Source organism: Sminthopsis crassicaudata, chromosome X (genome assembly GCF_048593235.1).
Source record: "Sminthopsis crassicaudata isolate SCR6 chromosome X, ASM4859323v1, whole genome shotgun sequence".
NCBI lineage: Eukaryota > Metazoa > Chordata > Mammalia > Dasyuromorphia > Dasyuridae > Sminthopsis > Sminthopsis crassicaudata.
The window spans coordinates 8,111,001-8,132,694 of record NC_133623.1 but is presented as its reverse complement, the minus strand read 5'-3'; the positions used below and the strand labels follow the sequence as shown (position 1 = coordinate 8,132,694).

The 21,694-nt window shown below is 42.3% G+C and overlaps 1 protein-coding gene across 3 annotated transcripts in view; it reads left to right on the top strand.

Annotated features, from left to right (window-relative positions):
* Positions 1 to 287: 287 nt before the first annotated feature.
* The window catches only part of IL13RA2 (interleukin 13 receptor subunit alpha 2), a 44,902-nt gene continuing 23,495 nt past the window's right edge, over positions 288 to 21,694 (top strand). For 2 of the 3 annotated variants that reach the window (XM_074277257.1, XM_074277256.1), the window contains exons 1-4: positions 288 to 4,345; positions 14,386 to 14,512; positions 18,376 to 18,527; positions 19,881 to 20,034. In XM_074277257.1, the coding sequence (XP_074133358.1) occupies positions 4,307 to 4,345; positions 14,386 to 14,512; positions 18,376 to 18,527; positions 19,881 to 20,034 (472 nt within the window). In that variant the 5' untranslated portion in view covers positions 288 to 4,306. Of the gene's footprint in view, positions 4,346 to 13,380; positions 13,660 to 14,385; positions 14,513 to 18,375; positions 18,528 to 19,880; positions 20,035 to 21,694 lie in introns of those variants that run through there. The other variant, XM_074277258.1, reaches the window with a different exon arrangement.

Below are 21,694 nucleotides of genomic sequence, written 5' to 3'. Positions count from 1 at the left end.
AGTTAATGGCTATTCCTAGGCATATCTAAGAATCTTAGAGGAGGTGTGATTAGATAGTTAAATCTTGATGAAGGTCAGCAGAATTTGGGGAACGAAGATATTTAGAGAAAAGCAGCTGGAGATTTTGATACAGGAGAAAAGAAGTGAGTTGCTCAGAATAGCCTGTGTGGGAAAGGAAATATGTTTCTGAACCCAGTCTCTTGTTTCTTAACTTTTGGCCCTGTCAGCAGATGTCTGATTTTCTAAATTCCCCATGTAGACATGATAAATGATTTCTGAGAAGCCCTTGCTGCTTCTCCACCTCCAGTTTAGGTATTTGTGTTAAACATTAGTCAAGAAGAGGAAAGGATGAAATATGAGCTAAAATGAGCAGTGGTGAGAGAAGTGGCCTCTCCCTCCCCTCAACCCTTACTTTCACGGTTTAGTTTTGTTCTGACTTCATACTTGGGATCCACAGGAGGCTAGCTTCTTGGAGCCCATTGAGAGCTGAAGGAACTTAGTAGGTCTGATTATCTGCATTTCACCACACACACACACACACACACACACACACACACACACCCCATCCCCAATCCTCTCCTACATCTTTCTTATTCCCAATTTTGGTCAAAATCCCCTAAAGTCTTTCCACTGTGGCACCAAAAGAGTTTCCAAATCATCAAGGATTTCCATGGTCCCTGAAAATTGTTCTGACCCAGGAGATGGACCAAGATTCTTTAATTAAAAAAAAAAAAAAAGAAAAAAGAAGCCAGGACACAGTGATGAAAAAGAACAGTGAGTGAACATATAGAGTTAAGAGATGCACTCTCATGTACATTGAACAATAAACAACCCAGTATCCCAGGATTATAACGATTGTGGAAAGGAATAAAGTATAAGAAGATTGGAAAGGGAGAAAGTAACCACTTTATGTAGGACTTCATTTTCATTAAGTTTCCTGGGTTGCAAGGAAGTGAACCAATCAAGAAATAGGAAAAAGGAACAGATAATCCATGGGCTACTCTAACAGCCACTGAATGTTCAAATCCTAAAAAATGGCCTCCAATATACCACATACCTCTGTTATTGTACCTTTCAAAGACCTCTCTCTGAGTGAAGACAGCTCTCTCCATCACAAGACCGTTGGAAGTGGCCTGAATCACCTCATTGTTGAAATCAGCCACATCCGTTACAATTGATCATTGTATGATCTTCCTGTTGCATGTACTATGATCTCTTGGGAACCTGAGTTTTCTTGACTGGGTTTCAGGTCCATGGCCTCTCCTTTACATAGCACCGAAATTACTTTGTAGAATATGGGGGGATTCAGTTTGTTATGCACACAGGAAGCAGTGTGCCAGTGCTTAGAGTACTAGTCTTTTTAAATCAACAAGAGCTATCTTCAAATCATACTCCAGTGCTAGTGGTGTCACCCTGGATAAATCATTTTACTTGTTTGCAGTTCAGGGTTTATCAGCCAGGGTAATGAGTGGGACTTGACCATGAAGTTGCTGTGTGATTTGGAGCAAATCGATTTCCCTAAATGTGCTTCAGGGTAGTATTTGCATAAGGTTGTTTGTTGTGTGTACCATAACCTCTGAGGATAGTCAACTGCACAAAGTAGAGGGATGGGCTCCTGTGGATATTTGGGACTTTGTGCCTCCACTATGATATGGGGCAGCCTGGAAGGTTACCATGGAGAGAAGGACAATGTCCAAAGCAAGGAAGGCTGGAGTCTCCCCTCTTCCCACCATCTTCTGCCTCAGTAGGGGACATCTGGAAGACTGGGGTAGTCTTGGACACCAGACTTGAGGGAGAATATTGTTGAGCTACAGACTGTTAGGCTGCTAAGGACTCTGGGCAAGCAAAAGCAATCAAAGGAGTTGGGGATGTTTAACCTGGAAAATGGACTGGTTTGAGCTATCTGAAGGATGCTAGTGCGGAGGAAGACTTAGCTTTCTTCTAGGGTTTAAAGGGTGGAAGTTCCAGGGAGGCCAAATTGGTTTCAGGATGAGGGAGTCCAGCTCTATTTATCCAATAAGCTTCCTGTCCCTGTCCCTGTCCCTGTCCCTGCAGATTGGATGAGTACCTTCTGGGAGATGGAGGATTCTGGTGTTGGGCAAGAACTTGAGCCATAGTTGTTTACAAATCCTGCATTGCAGCTTTTAGGAATTCTTTCTGATAATTTTTCTCAAGGATTATCCTTGGAGCATTTTGAAGTATTCACTGTGTTCTAGGCACTGTGCTAAGCTCTGGGGTTATCAATAAAACCATTCTAGATAGTCTTTGTCTTTAAGGTTTTTTTATGTCTAATTGGGGAAGAAAACATATAAAGGGGAGCTAGAGAGGGAGGGAATCTACATGTGACTGTGTGGCTTGGGGATATCCGGGAGACCTAGGGCACTCCAGAACTTAGCAAGCACAAATCAAAATGCAGAAGATCATGGAGCCGGAGGGTCAGAAGCCTTGGATTCTACTCCTGAACATCATATCCAAAAATTGTGTGGCCTTAGGCTAGTTATTTAACAAAGTGAAGGAAAAAAGCTGTCTCCAAGTGTCTACAGTGTTCCAGACATACGAAACGGAAACCAGTCCATGTCCACAAAGAACTTACATCCTGTCATGGGAAATGATGTTTACATAAACATGCATGAAATTAATACCTGATTATTTTGTGATAGGGAGCCCGAGGCGCTGAAAGGAACAGAAAAGGCCTTCTTGAGGAAGATGTTACCTGTACTGTTTCACGAAGGAAATTGGGGATTTCAAGAGGTAAGGAGAGAGTGTCATAAAACTGGTGAAATGTTGTATGTGTAGTAAATACTCCGACCTCACTCTTTCATCAAAAGGCTGGCTACTTCTCCCTACAAATGGGTCTCAATGCCTCTGAGGGTTTGGGGCTAGCTTTCTCTAATGCTATTGGCTCAAGGCCCCATTTTAATGTACTTCCTCCATACTAACCACCAGTGACTAGTGCCTCCATTCCATTTAATTAATTACTGTCAGTTAGATTTAACAAAAGGATATTTACTTTGAAAACATGGTGAGAGAAGCACATTTTCCCCTTCAACACCTCAGAGGGCACATTTTTCTCTGATATCTCTTTTCAGTCTCTGGGAAAGTGGACTCACTTGATCCAATTTCTACATAGGTTTGATCCCACATCCAAATTCAGCATTTTTGTTGGATGAATCCTTATCTCAGCTGCCACTAAGTTAGGGCCCTAAATCTTCTGTGCTGCACAGGGCTTTAGTGCTAGGTTGTCTGGCTAGAGACCCTGTCAGGAACTTGCTCCTGGACCTCCCAATGGCCCCTTCATCTGACCTTTTTTGAAAAATTATTTATTTTTAATACACATTGCTTCATTAATCATGTTGAGAGAGAAAAATCAGAACAAAAGGGAAAAACCATGAGAGAGAAAAAAAAAACAAACAGAAAAAAGAAGTGAACATAGTATGTGTTAATTTACATTCAATCTCCATCGTTCTTTTTCTGGATGCAGATGGCAATTAATTTCTATCAAAAGTCTATTGGGATTGCCTTTGTTCTCCTGACTTTTTGAAACTCACAAGGTTATAGTCTCTAATCTCCTTGACTTCAGTCTAGGTAGGGGGCAGCAAGATAGTACAGTGAATAGAGCACCAGCCCTGGAGTGGGGAGAACCTGAATTCATGTATTCGATTACATTATGAACTCAAAGAACAGGAATACTTCCTCACACAAAATGCCAGAGAAGAGGCCTTCATTGCAAACTCTTATCTGCTGTACACAGCTTGTTGTTCCTTTTTTAGGCAGAGGGAATAAGTTTTCAAATTGAACATAGTGGTCCCAACTGCTCTGCTTGTCTGTCCTTTTCTGAACTCCTGCTCTTTTCTATTAGTTTTTTGAAATGATTTATTTATGTTCTTTTCCTTTTGTTATTCGTTTTTTAAAGCATTACTATTACCACTTAGGCCCAACTCTCCCTGCCCCCTAAAAAAATCAAAAACCCTCTTGTTATAAATAAGCAGAATCATGCCAACTAAGTTTCCTCTGAAGATGTGAATTTCCTACACCGCTGCCTAGGTGACATTGTTCTTGAAAGAGATGCCAAAGTCCTGCTCCGTAAGCCTTTGAACTCAGGCTGTGTGTATACAGAGTGTGTTCAGGGGGAAGACTTGGGCAAAGGGGAATTCTATGACCTGGCGCAGCCTCACTCTTTGCTTAAAGAGCCAACCCCTCTCTGAGTTAGCCATGAAATACATGTATGTATCTGTTTCTTTTGGGTGATGCCTTGGATGAGCACCTGGGAGTGGCTTGTGACAGAAAAAACCTCCCAACAGACTGAATGGAAGAAGCTTGGAAAGTGAGAGCCTGGGCTGCAACTGTAAGTGATTTGGAGGACCCTCGGTGCTACTGTCTTTGTTTTTCAGCTAAAGATGTGCATGTGTGTAGGGGGCAGCCAGGGGAAGAGGGGCCCAACTTTGCCGTCCTGAAGGGTAGATCTTGCCAGGAGGATTCCACACATCCCAGTAACCCCAAACGGTGACTCTTGAAAGGGGAGAGCTGGGCTTTCGGGAGCTTACATAATTGTTATAATAACTTGAAAGTCTTCATTATTGGGGATGTGTCAATGTAAGTACAGAGATTAGAGGCCTAACTAATATAGGGGACGAGCATTAACAGTACAACTGATATTTTGGTCAATAATTGGTTCCCTCCTTTGTCTCCCCTGGAAGTTCTGAAATTTCAGGATGAAAGAGAAAGGGACACACACACACACACACACACACACACACACACACACACACACAGAGTGAGTGTGAGAGACAGACAGACAATCAGAGACAAAGACAGAGAGACAGACAAAGAATGTGATAGAGTCAAACAGAGACTGAGACACACACACACACATGCACACACACACACATACAGAGGCAGACAGAAAGAGACAGAGACATATCTAGAGGGAAAGGACATGATTACCCATACCACATGGGAACTTTACTTCACAGTTAGGAAGGCTAAGAAAACTCCACATTAATAAAGGTACCAGGACCAAGTTTAGCCCACTGGTACCAAAGTCTTGATCTCAAAGAATCAAAGGCTGGTTCCTCACAGGAAAATGGTCACTTTCCCATAACTCACCAGCCAGCTTTTTGAGAGACAGTTTGGTGGCCCAGTGAATAAAGCATCGATAAACTTGGAGGTAGGACAATCTGAGTTGAAATTCTGTCTTACACACCCACTAGTTGGGTAACTTTGGGCTGGTTACACCACCACTATCTGCCTCAGTGTTCTCATCCAAAATGGGGGATAATAGCACTCATCTCTCAGCCTTATTGGGAGTCTTCAGTGAGGCAGAAAAGGTGTTTTGTAGCCGTTAAGGTACTAAATAAATGGCCACTATTATTTTTTCCTGATATTTGAATTTACCACTTAAATAAAGCAAGCATTTTGGGGGGGCAAGGGACAATGTTTTGATCCTGAACTAACTAAGCCACAACCAAAATGATAAAAGTAACTGCAGAATTAATGAAAACTTAATTCAGGGGAATGACCATTCAACCCTGTTTTATAAGTAGTACAAATAACATGATAACTAACTGATTTTCATAATCTATTGTACGTAAAATTGCCAGCAGGCAAAGCAGGAGAGAGGTGGAAGGGGTGGAGGGATCATGTTTGGAGCCAGAGAGCTCCTATCATCTGTAACCTGTCAAGGCTAGCTCCTTGACACCACCCTAAACTATAGCCAGGAACTTGTCTCCAACATCCAACTTAGCCTTTGGGCAAGACTAGCTCTGGGGGAAGCCTGCCTCCCTTTCTTCCTGTGCCTGCCTCCTCCATAGGGTTGTTTCCCCAGAAGAATCTTGGTAAGGTGCCATTCACTGGAGTCCTGATTCCACTACCTAAAACTGGCATTGTGAGGGCTCAAAATTAACAGTCAGCAAATCCAGAGCCAGCTGGGCTTCCCTGTCTGTACTTGAACTCAAGTGGGGAGGGAAGAACTCTGACAGGAACTTCAAGGCCACTAGCTTCTACCCCATACCCAGTGACTCTGTTTCCAAAACAGACTCCTCCACACATCCGGATCTATATCTCTCTCTCTGTGCATCTCCCTTGTACCACAAATAAGAAAGTTGGCCATTGATCTTGTCGTTTTTTCTTTCAGATATCTAAGTTTATCTCACAAACTCAAGTAGAAGCTGGTAGCATGAGCTGGAAGGACTAGGAAAATATCTAAGTTGTAGTCAAGTCTGTTCCCACAAGAAAACTCTTTCTTCCTCATATGGCTATGAGGAACACACTGCATTAAATCAAATATTTGCATAAAGAAAAGGGTTTGTGTATGTTTTGATAAACCCAGCCCTAAAGGACCAGAACAGCTTTGACAAGACAGTATTTTCCTAGTGTGAGATATGGGTAAATATGACTATCTTGCTGGCACTCCAGGGGCATGCTCGCAAATATTGTTTGACCTATTTTTAAAGTGATGGCTTGGTACTGCTTGGATACTTGGACATATCCTTTCAGAGACTTGTTGCTAGTTGGATTGAGGATGGGGGTAGTAAGTTATCAGAGTCTTGGGGGATGTGATAAGGTTCTGAGCCATGAGCACCCTAAGCCATTGTGGAGAAGTAGCCCCTGGGAATTGAGCTGAGATGATGCAGTGAAGTGCTATGGAATGGAAGCCTTGGGGCTTTGGGTGGGTGGTTCTGTCATAGTAACTCTTGCCCTTTAGGAGGGCAAACAAGCCTATATAAACACTTTGGAATTGGGAGGGAGAAGACCTGGGTGGGAGGCCCCATTTTGCTTCCACCCCCTTACTTAGCTGGGTGATGGGGGCCAAGATACTTGACTTTTCCAGTTCTCAGTTTCCTCCAATATAAAGTGAAGAAGCATGGGTAGTGGCTAGAAATCCACGCTGGCAGCTAAAAAAAAACCTGGATTGAAACTGTACCTTGGACAAGTCACTTAATCTCTTTCTAGCCTCACTAACCCTCAGTAGTAAAACGAGGTAGATAGATAGCATCTCCTTGACCGTTATTGTGAGGGTACTATAGAAATGTCAGCTCTGACAAGTTACAGCAAGTCTCATTCTGCTTTCTGAGGACCACACCAGCTAGGTCTAGAAAGACTCATCACCAATACACTAGCTGCTTGTGGAGGAATTCTTTGGTCATGGAAAGCCATGGAATAAGAATCCAATATGGCCCTCGGTCCTAGGTAGCTCCCTTCTGTAATGGGACTGGTAGATTGGTAGAAAGAGGAGGCAGAAGGAATGAGGAATTTTGAGATAAGATAGAAACTTAGATGTGGGTGCTCTACGAATGTGAGATTCTTGTCATCCAATGACGCTGAGAGAAATTCAGTTGCATCAGTGCTGATACTGTTGCATGGCAGACAATGCTCTGGGTTTGCTATCCTAGACTCAGGCTGCTACATTTCCTTTTCAGGATTCTAGGATCCCCCGGATGGATTAAGGTATCTCTTCTTGATCATCATTAGTTCAGACCTCCCCAATTCCTCCTTCCCATTAGCTACCACTGACTAGCACCATAGTTCCATGTAACTGTTGAGGGCGGTAGCCCTTTGGTATTCTTTGTTTGATCTCCAACTTCCTTTGGGACTTGGACCTTTGATACAAGATGTGGTCAAACTAGTTTGGGCTATCTGAGGTGGCTGGGGTTTTACAGCCCCCTATTCTAATCTGCTCAGATAGACCAAATGGCATCAGGAAATTCCTTTTTGGGAAGAGACTTCTGTCTGTCCCCAAAAGATAACAAGAGAATCCTTATCTTATTTACATCACTCTCAGGAACCTCCTTACATCACTGCATCTGAATGATTGTGCTCTGGTATAAAACAGAGTCCTCAAAAATCTATTCTTTGCAAAATGGGCCTTGTACCATGCAGCCATTTTGCCCACCGGCTCTCCGGTGTTTCCATTCTAAACAATAAAGACTATGTTTCCATACAGCATTAAGTAGCAAATTCCTTTGCTGCCGAACCCACCCTTGGTTACTTTGGGGAAGGAAGGAGAGAGAGAAAGGAACTGACCCATCTCGGTATAGACCACAGTTTACTCCTCATCATTTACTCCTCATCATAACCACTTAACATCAATTAGCTTGTATAAGTGTCTATTCAAAGCCATGGCAAAAATAGAAGTATAGAAAGTTCTTTCCAATACCTTACTGTCTCCGTCTCTCCTATACCACTCTGGTCTCTAGGGATAATGGGCTCAGACTCAGCCCAGTTTCTTTGCTTTTTAAAAAATTATTTTTTTTATTTTCAAAACATATGCATTGATAATTTTCTCACATTAACCCTTGTAAAACCTTGTGTTCCATTTTTCCCCTTCCTTTTCCCCACCCCCTCCCCTAGATGGCAAGTAATCTAATATATGTTAAACATGGAAAAATATATGTTAAATCCAATATATGCATACATATTTATATAGTTATCTTGCTGCACAAGAAAAATCAAATCAAAAAGGAAAAAAAAATGAGAAAGTAAACAAAATCCCAGCAAACAACAGCAAAAAGAGTGAAAATGCTACGTCGTGTTCCACATTCTGTTCCCATGGTTCTCTCTCTGGGTGTAGACAGCTCTCTTCATTACACGATCACTGGAAGTGGTTTGAATCCTCTCATTGCTGAAGAGAGCCACGTCCATCAGAATTGATCATGGTATAATCTTGTTGGTGCTGTGTACAATGATCTGCTTCTGTTCACTTCACTCAGCATCAGTTCATGTCAGTCTCTCCAGGCCTCTCTGAAATCATCCTCCTGGTCGTTTCTTACAGAACAATTTATTCAGCCATTCTCCAATGGATGGGCAGCCATTCGGTTTCCAGTTTCTGGCCACTACAAAGAGGGCTGCCACAAACAGTTTTGCACATGTAGGTCCTTTTCCCTTCTTTAAGATCTCTTTGGGATATAAGCCCAGTAGAAACACTTCAGCACAGTTTCTAAGTAGCATTAGGTTCCACCATCACTGGCAATGTCCCTGCCAGATGCATCCTTGTCTTATTGGTTCAGGACAGTAAGACAGTGGGTTGATGCTGGTTGCAAAATTTGGACTGACCTTTAAAAGTTGTAGTCTCCATATTAATCTCCTTCACCTACAACACAAGAATAGACATTGAAGTAGAGGACAAAGGCCATTTCTGCAAGGCCACCTGTCTTGGATGGGGACAGGCTCTGAGCCCTTTCCTCTTAACAGCATTATCTCTCAGGGAATGATATCAGTGAAGGAGTCAGACCAGGAGAAGAGTTCTAATCCATGTAGAAAGGCTGAGAGTCATAAAAGCCTTTGGAAGATGCCTCCATTTCTGATTCCACAACTATTGCCAATTAGAGAGGCCATCTTTCGTCATGTCATTAGGAGACTGGAACTGGAATCAATTACGGAATATCTGGATACACTTCAAAAGCTCTTCTCTTCAAGGATTTTCAATCACACATGGTCAGGTCTCTCCTCAGAGCAGCTTCCTCATTTTATTGAGGCAGATAGGTGGGAGCAATGATTAGAGTGTTGGAGACGGAGTCGGAAAAGCTCAAATCAAATCCTGCTCAGATCCTTCCTAGGCAAGGTACTTTACCTGTTTCAGTCTCAGTTTCCTCACCTGTAAAATGAAGATACTAAGAACACCTACCTCCCAAAGGGTAAATGTGATAATATGAAGTACTTCTGCTCTTGTTTTGTTATTTAAGGGGAAAAATGAGCAAAATTTCCTGGAACATTTAGCCAAATGAAATTTCCATGCCAAGGAGGAAGCTTGTGCTCCAAAATCTACTGCAGAGGAAGAACTTGAAGGTAGAAAAATTCATGAAGAATTTGACAAGGCCTATCAAATGAAAGCATCTCCTTTGATACTTGAAGACTTGAAGGAAAAGATGAGGGCGATGAGGATGGTTAGAAACATATTGAAAAATCTGCATCGAGAAGTAAGGTCAAAGACTTGTCGATTACCCAGAAGCCTATGCCTATACGTGAAAACTGTATTTGAGAAAAGCATGAGAAGGTTTTGAATATAGTGAGTAACTTATATAAAGTAGATAAAGATACTAAGTAGATAAAGAGGCCTAAGTAGATACTAAGGATACTAAGTGGATAAAGATACTAAGTAGATAAAGAGATACATCCTGACACATAGGTAGGCACCAGGAGATTATGAAGTCCATGAGAGAAGGGACTGGGCCACTTTTCATCTGGGTAGTTGGCATCAGGCATTGCATTTGGCAAGCGTTTGTTGGATTGAGCGGAAACAGCTCACAAATAGTTCAGTTGTATAGTTGGATAATAACGGAAGCCAAATTTCAGATTCTGGAAGTCAAGGACTAAGTGCTATCCTCTCGAGTGACATCTTGAAATAAGATGTGGAAGGACATAAATTGACCTCCCACAGAAAAGTACAAAGAAAAAAGAGAAGAAAAGTGAAGAGGAAAAATATGTTCCCAAGAAGACCCTCAGGGATAGTTGGAATGCTAGTATGACCTGGGGTTGGGAGGACATTACTTTGGAAAGTCATCTTCCACTAAACTTCCTCCACTAGAATGTGCCACAGTTGGAAATTTCAAATGAACAGTAGTAGATTACATTTATGTGGCCCTTTAAAATGTACAAAGCTTTATCTTGGCCTTCTGGCTTGCTAACAACAAACAGTCCAGGGGAAATATATGCCCAGGAACCTACAGGTATACTGCTTATGGCTTCCCAAAAGGCACTCCTGTCTCTCTCAAAGAGCTCACTACTGACATTAGTCTGGGACTATGATGACTTCAGATGCTAGCTCTCTTGCCTTTTCTTTCTCTCTACTCTTCCTGCTGGGAAATCCAAGAGCTAGATGTTTCCCTGCTGGGATTCCAACTTGACCCTATCTCTTGCTTTCCTTTGTTACCTTGTTCCACTCACTGAAAATGGGTAAAGCCAAAACTCTGTATGAATGGGGCAATGAGATCTCAGAATTATAAGAAGAGGAATTCATCCTGGGGGACAGCAGAGGTCGTGTCATCCCAGCGTAGTCTGCAATGTTCAGTGTTCCAATCTTCTCCCATCTTGCCCTCGTTGCTAATCAGGGTCACAGATGCAGCAGCCTCTTCTTTCAAAATTTTTCAAGGGGAGAGTAGAAAGGCCCAAATCTGCTGCTAAATGCATGCTTCTGCTAAAGTTCATCAAAATGGGGGGGACCATAGCTGCCATCCTCTTTGTCATGGCCGCCTTCTTCTATTCCAAATTCTTAATGAAGAGTGAATAGCCTCCTAAATTCTTAGTTCAAGATCTCAGTGAGCAAGGAGCTCCTGGGAAATTATCTCTATGGCTATATTTTTTTTTTCAGTGTTTTGTTTGGTCCTGACACAGGCTTACATAAACATTATGTCATTTGACTTTTCTGTTACCTTGAAATATAGATAATACTGCTTCCATGACCCCATTTTTTTACATATGAGGAAACTGAGGCTTTGAGTTTAAGGTAACAGTGTCAGACATAAGATCCCCTCTCTTCACTCCTCACCTCTGGCTTAAAGAATTGAGTTTCCACATGGCCCTTTGCTGCACAACTCTTTAGGACTCTGTGCTGCCAGTGACTTGCTAATTGACATCGATGCAGGGTGTTTCTATAGTGGAAGTTTCCTGTGCCAAAGAAAGCCTTGGTCCAAACCAAACCAAACCAAAACAAAACAAAACAAAAAACCCCCAAATACCCAAAGTTCTTGTTAATTCCAGTCCAAATTGCTTACAAAGAACCTTTAGAAATTTTAGCACTTTTTGTTCCAGGAATCAAAGTTCACATTGTTTTTTTTTTTTTTTTTTTTTTTTTTTTTTTTTTAATTTGAATTTTTTTGAAGCCTTTTGTTTTTCTGTCTTAATCATTTCCACATTCTTGTGCCCCTCTCCCCTCCCCTGTCAATTTGTGAACCTTCCTTCATAATAAAATGAAGTAATGTCAAACAACACAGCAACCACATCTATCAGTCTGTACTCTTCTCCCACAGTCCCGCAGTACTCCAAGGAATTTCCATGTTTCTTCTCTTGGGTCAGCTCAGATTGACCATTCCATTTTTACAGTGTTTCATTTAACTAATGTTTCATTAAACTAAACTTCATTTAGAGTTTATTGCAGTGGTACTGTAGGCTTAGGAAAGGAAGGGACCAGTACCTATCTTCTAGAGTCCCATATTTTCACGAAGAGCCTCCCCAAAAGTGATGTGGTTTGCCTAAGAAAGCCAGGCCTAGAACTGAGGCTTCTTCGACCATTACTATTTACAATGAAACACTTAATGCCTCATCTCATTGGCTGTAGATCACATTTGTGTCTTTTGAATCTCTTCTCTCCGAGCCCCCTTTTCCTCTCATTGACAGTCTGTTACACTCTGTCTCAAATGATGGGAACAAAAAGTGACAAGTTTCACAGTAATGAAAATATTTCCATCAAAAGGCACCAATTATGACATTTCCATCACACTCGTACTGTGGTTTCAAAAGTCGCTTCAGTGATATTATGAAAAACCCATCCGTCACGTTCTTGGAAGTATCGTTTGTCGCGAAGATTTATTTGTGGCCTTGAAAAAGACAACAGCACAATACCTGTGGTCGATTCAGACACTACTGCAGGGGGCTGGCTTGCTTAAGAGACATTCTGAGTCAGTTTCTCTTTCCTGACATCTTTCCATCCTTAAACTTTTGGTGACTATCATCTTTGTTCACTCATAAAAAACAGGCTTGTGCTTGTCTTAATGAATAAAAGGCTAAGTTATCGACTGAATCATGAATAATGAGGAACATAATTTCCACTGGCCTACAGATCAGGAGACTAAAAGGAAAAGATTCAAATGAAGCAGGAAGGAGTTAAACAGAATCCAGTCTGGGTGGGAGGCCTAGTGTCTGTACCCTAAAATCTGAAGTGAGGCTTGGGCAAAAGTCACATTTATTTGACAGAACTGGTCAGGGGGAAGGAGGAAAGGGAGGGGAACAAACCTTTATTAAGCACCTATTATGTGCCAGGTTCTGTTCTGAGCACTTTTCAAACATGATCTCAACAGGTCATGGTCCCCATATATAGGCAGGTTTCATTGGGTTACTTATTGTCATGTACATACTATTTGGCAGGCTCCTTTCCCATAATCCCTTTCCCCATCCAGCAAGATTTCAACGTAGTTGTTGAAGTAGTTTCAATGACCCTGCTGAAATGGAATAGACCAGCTCTTGTGGTCTGGCATTTAACACAATGAGTGGACCAGACCGGAGGCTCAGGAAGGGTTACATAGATAGAGGGAGGAGGCAGAGGACAAGTTCTTTTGAAAGCACATTATAAATCAAAGTCAGATGTTGTTTATGTGGATGTGTATATTAGGGTTAGGGTGTAAAGGGGGGTTGAGGGAGGGACCATCTCTGTTGCAGTATTATCTTTTTCTTAGATGACAAATAGAGACCCACTTAGTGAATCATAGGTGGTTTCCCCAGTACCAGTTTTGCTGTGACTCATACTGTAGCATAATAAAGGGAGCAGGAAAGAGGTTATAATACCCAGGAAAAATCCATGTCCCCACAAAAGCTAGCCTAGTCAGACAACTGAGCACTTGGAAATGTGCTGAGGCCGAGGAGGAGGACGAGAAGGAAGAGTGGAGCCATAAGAAGATTCGTCCACATAGGAAGAGATTTGGGGATAGCTGAGTGCAGAGTGCTCCCTGGGTAAGTGTGGAGGGGAAGGCACCTCGGGAATTTGGGTGAGCCAAATTGGCATTTCCTTAGGTAAGCGATGTGGCCACGGAAGGGGGGTTAGCACTCCCAAACTACACCTTATTTTGAAACATGTTTTCAATGTTATCGAGTACCTCTGGTCGCCTGATCTGAAGAGCTGCTCCTGCCCCAAAGATGTTCTAGGAGGGTTTCCTGCTTAGGGAATGTGCAACGAGGAATGACCACAGTTAGCACTTTTTAGTTTGCCAACTTATGTCAGTTAATTGGTGATTTATTATATCTATTCCCAATTAAGATTTCAGTTTATAAAGAGGGGATGATGACTTGTTTCCTGCCCCCAAAAGACTACTGGAAGGCTCAGATAAGATCTGAGGTGTCAAGCAATTTAAGGTACAGATGAATGGCTATTTAGATATGTGCCTTAGGAGGCAGGGTGGGTGACCCAGGTCAGCTTTGGAGCTCTGCTACAGGGAAGTGGAAGGAGTTTGCATGTCAAGGAGAGCTCTGAACAAGGAGATCATAGGTCTGGTCCTCTCCACCTTTGTCTTTGTTGTTGTTGTTGTCCTTATTCTTTTCTTTATATTCAGACTCTTATTATCGATGGTCACCAAAAGATGTTGTGAAGAACCAATTACTTTTAACCCAAAAGGTTGTGTTCGATGAGACCCTAACAGATGTGTATCTCCTGGCCTCTAAAACGGTATTTTCCTCCCCCAGACTGCCAGTTGCTTGCTGTTAGACCCTGGAGAGATGCACTGGAAGCTGAGATATCCCAAATGGGTCTATCCTTCTTTCCTTTTGGTGATGTTGGGACACAGCTATTCCTCCTCCTGGCATATAACAGGTAAGCCAGCTGCACTAGCAAGTTCACCTTTCAATCTCAGCTTCATTTGGAGAGGAGCAACTAGAAGTTTCTAGTGTGCTACATGCCCCAGCTGAATTTCTGAAGGAGGCTTCTTTCAAATGGGCTTGGAGACCATTCGTCCGAAGGCACGTTCCTGCTGAAAGTCTTGTTCTTGACCATTTGTTCTCCATTTTGGATTAAAGACCCACCCCCAAGAACAAAGCCCAGTGACCTTCTAGTTTTGCTGGGCAGCGACTGACAGAGGGGGACCTCTGCCTTCCCCAGCTACAACCCAGTGGGTCGGGGTGGCATTTGGTAAATTAACAGTGAAGTCTGATGGGCATCCACAACCAGGTAAGACAGGTGCAGGGAAGAATGGGCCGAACTTCGGAAGGAAGGCAGGACAAGGCAGGCAGAGGCAGAGAGCAAGGGTTTCTGTGGACTTTTAAAACTGGGTCCTCAGTAGGGCCCATGTTATACAAGTGTGGGGTGAGGGAAGGCCAGGCCACATTTACAGCAAACATTTATTAATTTCCTACTGTGGCCACAGGAGACAAGGATACCACCTACCTCCATCTCTCTAGCTGCAGATGCCTTCCCTCTCTGAATGTCTTCCGGTTTCTCTGTCTTGTGTAAAGCAAGCTGGTGGCTCATTGGAGAGAACCCTGGCTCTGGAGTCAGGAAAACCTGAGTTCAAACCAGGCCTCAGACATTTACTAGCTATGTGACTTGTCTTCTGTCTGCCTCAGTTTCCTCATTAGGAAAATGAGGATGAATAATAGCCCCTCTCTCATAGGGCTGTTGTGAGGATGAAATGAGATGATATTTATAAAGCGCTTAGCACACTGCCTGGCACATAGTAGGTATCGTATAAGTGTTAGCTGTTCTTAGTATTATATGTCTATAGTTATTTAGATGTTGTCTCCCCCATTGGCTCTTGCCTTTCTTTGCCTCTGCAGCACCTACCTCAGTGCCTGGGATGTAGCAGGGGCTCACCAAATAGTTATGCATTAACCAACTGCCAGGCCAAGCACTTGGAAGACAAAGGAAGAAAATACATAGTCCCTGCCTAAGGAGTACCCAGTGTTCTTAGAGGAAGCACTTAACTAATTGAGCATCTGAGGGATTGACCGAAATCCCATTCTATCACACCAGCTTAGTTTGTCCTGGTCTTTATAAAGGAAACTCAGCTGAGCTTTATCTTTAAAGCTAATTTGATTTAATTTTTCCAATTAACAGACCTTTATTTTCTCTCCATCCTCTGGAGGGAAAACCCTTGTGCAAAATATCATAATCAAAATAAATGAGAGGAGCTCAGTTTTCCTGAATGTTCAGTGAATGCCCAGGCTAGCTTGGAAAGGGAAAGAGGCCTCCCAAATGGACCATGCTGCTCAATGCGGGAGAACGGCACAGTGCTGCCTTCTTTGTCTTTTCGATGATGGGGATGGAGGGGTTTAAAATGGATCTGTAGGCAGGATGCTCACTTGTCATTGGTATCATAAAGCAGATTCCAAAGGAGCAAGAGCCTGAGGACCAAAGGGCCCTTAGGTGCCATCTCTTCCATCTTGTTTGAAGGAGGAGGAAATTGGGTCGACAGAAGTGTCTATGACCATGCTGAACTCTGAGTTTGAAGCAGAAAGAATGTTGGCTTTGGAGTCAGGGGGCTTGGGTTCAAATGTGGCCTCTGTCATTACCAATGTGAGCCTGGAAATTACCTCCCAGATCTGTTTCCTCAAATGCAAAATGGGTGAATTGATGATCTGGCTTCCAAGTTCTCTTCCATCTTCGAATCTTATAATCCTTGATTGCTGCTCGGCAGCACACTCCACAGGGCACCACCCGGCCTCCCAAGTCAAGTAGGGGTTGAACTGGTCAATTCCCTCTGAGAGATTCTGGGATTCTATGGACTTGCCAGCTGTTAGGTCCACTGCCTTCTCCTCCCTGAGCTATGGGAGCTAGACTTCCTCTAGCTTCCCAGTAATGGGAGCTATATTTAGGCATTGTTTGGAGCCTCGTGTAGTCAGAAACACAAATTAACCATAATGTCTCACTTTCTCAGAATTCTGCTTAGGACCAATCGACTCTCAGAACCATTTCCCCTGCTTCTGTCCTGTGGGGTGAATAGCCCAAGTGCCATCTGCTGGCTAATGCCAACGGTACCTTTCAGGAGAGCATGGCATCTGCTCTCTCTTTGCCTTAAAGGCTTCAGATTATATCCGGCACTGAGCCAGGGCACAGCTCTCTCAGCAAAAATAAACAAACAAGCAAACCCAGCTGAACTCCTTCATGAAAAACCTGGCAGCAACTCCGATAGACAGGAAGAGGGTTCTGAAGGAAAGTCAAGTTTTTCTGTAAAAACCAAAAACCCAAACAAAATATGGTGAGAAGAACTTTAAGGAGGCCCCTGGGAATGAAGAGAATCAGTTTTATGAGGCAATTTTGAAAGAAAGTTATTTTGTGGCTTTTTCTGGAAGAGAAACAAGTCATTTGCATTCATTTTGTGAAGGGGAAAACTCGATTTCCTCACTCAAAATTCCCCTCTTGTACCTTCAAATGATAATAGGCTTGAATATCACCCTGATATTCTGCAATAAAAACACTCTCCAGTTGGACTCAGTCATGGGGCTGGAAAGAACCTCAGACACCATCTAATCTAATCCAATTTCCTCCTATGACTCGTCAGGAAACTGATACTCAAGAGTGCAGAAATGACTTGCCGAAACGAAAACGTGGCCGAGCTGAGCACAGCCCCTAGGTCTCCTGACTTCCTGTCTGCTCCACTGTGCTCAATTCCTCCTCAATTAAATAGTGCGAGAGAGTTGCTGAGATTGGAATCATCTCCATGCAGTTATAACTTGGATATCAAAGTTATTTCTTTCTGAATCCCAGCACATGGGCTGGTGGGCTCTGGGATCCCTCCATCTTCTGGGGGAAAACCCTTGTGCAAAATATCACAATCAATCAAAATAAATGAGAGGAACTCAGTTTTCCTGAATGTTCAGTGAATGCCCAGGCAACCTTAGAAAGGCCTCCCAAATGAGCCATGCTGCTCGATGCAGGTGAACAGGAAAACTGAGTTCCTCTCATTTATTTTGATTGATTATGATATTTTGCACAAGGGTTTTCCCCCAGAGGATGGACGGATCCCAGAGCCCAGCACGTGGAAGCTGCGGATTGATTAATATATGGTCTAGAACATATCTGAGAATGATTGTTGCCTGTAGTTTAATGAGGCTGGATGGGAATTGCCAACTTATACTTCGATGCCCCTATCCCTCCTTCCCACTTCCCCACACAGTATATGCCCACAGCCAGTGTAGTCGAACTCCTTATTGGCCGACGGACTATTGCCAGAGCCACACTCCTGGCATTGGATAGGTTAGGTGGCCAACGCTCAATATGGTAGCTCTTATATTTTTCATGTGCTTTTCTTCCTTGTGAAATGTTGATACTTTTCTAAGCGTTTATATTCTGCAGCATTCAAAAAGGTTACAGTGGAGTTCATGACTAAGAGCAACTGAAGATGCCATATGCTGATACACTGAATGATGGGCACTTGCCAGGCAAAGTTATCCCTCAGAAGCTATCTCACTACAATAGTTATTCTTCTGAATAGTTGAATCCAAATCAGATCTAGAGTAAAATTTGAACCCTCCTGAAAAGCACCCCCTTGGGATTTTATTTTATCAATGTAAGAGTCCTGTCATCCATAAATTATTTCTTTTTAGAGAAGAAGCAGCCCTTTTTGGGGGTTGTCCAACAGAGACATCTGCATTCATACCTAGCAGGTACCCTGAAGTTCAGAGGGCTTCCCCAAAGGCAGGAGGGGCTGTCGCCACTGACTCTCTTTGTTTGTCTTTCAGTGGATCCTCCTCAAAATCTGAAGATTGTGGATCCTGGCTTTTTAGGTCACCTGAATTTGCAATGGCAACCCCCTCTAACGTTGGGCACGTTCCAGCACTGTACAGTACAATACAAATTAAGATATCGGAACGTTGATAGTGAAGACTGGGAGGTGAGAAAATTACATCTCTGCTTGTGGGTTCTAGTTGTTACCATGATGGAAAATAGAGTCCTCCTGTCCACTTTCTTGTGATGTTGGGAATATTCACTATGTAATAACTGCCCCATAGTCATACCTTGAGTCATTTGCAGATGTGGCCTTTGTATGGAGGCTCTCTGTCTCTGAGTCGGCCTTCTCTCCACTACCCCCATTACTGGTTCTTAAATACTGCATGCAGTGACAAAACCCAGCCCCAAGTTGGAGTCCTGCTAAAAATGTCTGTGACCCATCAGCAGCAGGCAGTTTTCCCCAATTCCCTTAGGTTCCGGCTCTCCAGATGCCAGGGTTCTCTTGAGAACCAATTTCAGATTCAGTTTGTCCTGCTTTACCGGGACCTGGACCTGGACATTGCTTAGGGAGTCACAGATGGTAAAGCTTTCTTTGAGCTTGATTGGAACTTTAGAATAAGAAAATAGAACCTGCAACTTAGTCATACCTGCCAGAGAAATGAAAATGGGGGCTTGGGAGGGAGATGGGAGATGCAGGATGCAGGGGAGGAGAAAGGAGCATGTTACACTCTTGCTCTTTACCCTCCTGGTAGTTCAGCCATTCCAGGCTAAGGAGGGTAGGCCACTCTGCCTAGATCTAGCTCTTCTTATCCAGTTATTGTTTGGCTTCTCTTTATGTGATGACTGAAGTTGTCATTTGTCCACAAACATGTCCATACACATCTTTTATGTGTCTATATCTGTAGCTGTGTTATCTGTATATTTATTCTATTACTATCTATATCATCTATATTTTTATATAGCTATCCCTATCAAGTGTATATTCTGTTATCATCTGTATATTTATTATTGTTTTTAATATCTTTTTATCATCTATCTCTCTATATATAGCTTTATGCCTTTTTGTGACCTAATATTTATGTCTCTTGTCATATGTATATATATATATATGTGTGTGTGTGTGTGTGTGTGTGTGTGTGTGTGTGTATAGCTGCTTATGTACACTGAGTAGATAATGACTAGAGAGAATGCACATTATTAAGTGGTGATACCCTCTGTAGGATTAGGGTTATAAGAGCTGGAGCACTGTGAAGCTTATTTTTCCCCCAGATAATAAAAGTTTATAGCCTTTTGAATGTGTTCTCAATGACTGGCATACTTTATAGTGGATGGACTGTGCCAGAAATGTGTCTGGGACATCTTCTCTTGATAGCTATCATTTAGCTAAAGCTATAGGGTGTCTTAGAAATTGGGAGCTGTCCAGGATATTAACGATTTCTAGGGCCTTATTAATGTGGGTCTTTATTCCAAGGTTGCTTCAGAGCTTGACTATGTCATTTTTTAAAAATCAAATTAGACCATCATTACTAAGAAGTTAAATTATGAAGATGGCTTTGACCTCAACCAGGGAGTTGAAGCAAAAATCCAAACGCTCCTGACGGGCCATTGTACAAATGGATCAGATGTTCACAGCAAATGGATACAGACTTCTTTCTGGATTCCCTTGCAAGGTTAGGAGACAGCTTTCTTTCAGTTCAAATCTTGCTGGATCAAAGTGGATAGGAAAAGATTCCCCTTGGATTTATGAGATTATCCTGGAGATCTTGATACCCTCTCCATCACTCTATCTTTGTAAGAATGATCATGCTTGATCCCTAAAGTCACCTTTCTTAGAGAAGCAATATTCTTGACTTTTCTCATTAAACTTTCAGAACTTTTTGCTGTTATCTTGTGTTTCGGTAGGGTCAGATCCACCTAGAGAATGGGACCATGGAATCATAATTAGGATCCTGGTAGGCCTCCAAATAGCTTGGAAAATGACATATTAACATTATCTGTGTTTTATTTTGTTAAATATTCCAATTAAATTTTAAACTCGTTTGGGCTGCACACGTTTGACACCACTGATCTAGAGATATCATAGGATCATAGAAAGATCTTTGACAGTTTAGATTCCAATCCAGTCCAGCCTTCTCCTTTTCTAGAGAAGGCGATTGACTCATCCAAAGTTACAATGAAAAGCAGTGGCATAATTTATACTAACTCCCAAGCCAATGTTCTTTCCATACCACACTCTCATCTTTCTCGATTTTATTATAATATATATAATCTATATTTTAAAATTAGGTTGGATATAGAATAAAGCATCAATTAAATAGAATTTAATTGAGCAGGGCCCTCTATGAGCTGGGATTTATTCTAGTTTTTGACTTTTAGGGGAAGGAGGGAAATGACAACAAAGCTAATTCCTAATAGTTAAAAACAAACAATCAAATCAAAGTCCCAGGGAGTGTCTTGGGAGTTCATCCATTATGAGTCCTCTCTTCTGTGGGTTTCCTATCTCTACATTCCGACTCAGACAGTTGTCATTATTGTTCATATCAGAGACATGAACAGGTGTCTTTTGGACTATCCCAGGGATTTAAATGGGGTACACAAAAATCAAAAGTTGACAGACGTCCAGCCTGGCCTAGTGCTTTCAAAATGGTGCAGGGCCCTAATATTCTCCAGTGCAGTCACTGTTCTATTTCAGAATTAGGACTCTTAGGCCTTGTATAAAACCACCCTGCACAAAGAATAATGAAGTCACAGGTCCTTGCCTGCAAATGCAAAGGCAATAAAATGCTGCGTGGAAACAAATTCATCTACTCTTTTCTCAGTTATCTAAAAGTTTGAATCAACCAGAATATACCACATCAGCCAGGTGAAATGGTCATTGTAACAAGAATTAGATTTCAGCCCACCTCCAGGAAGCTCTTCAGTTATTCTTTTACAGCGGTGGGGAACATCTAGCTTGTGGACATTAGAAGGCCATGAAATCATTTGCTAAGGCAATAGCAACTGAAAGCTAGGTACAACAGCCTCCCACTGCTTGAGTTGTATAAGTTGATAATTTTGTATGGCCGGTGAATGATGTTACAAATCTTCAAATGGCCCTTGACATAAAAAAGGTTCCCCACTTCTGCTCTAATGGAAAGTGATTATTAGTTCCTAAACATTCATTCCTGGTGTATTCCCCAAATGCTTTTCCCCCCCCCAGACTTCCAGTAATCTTGAAGTATCCTCTAAAGAAAGACTATAAGTAGCTTCTAAAGAGCTGATAAATCCAGAGGCCTGGAACAGCATATCCAGCTTAGACCGCTCATTCTGAAACATGGCCCAAAAAGGAGG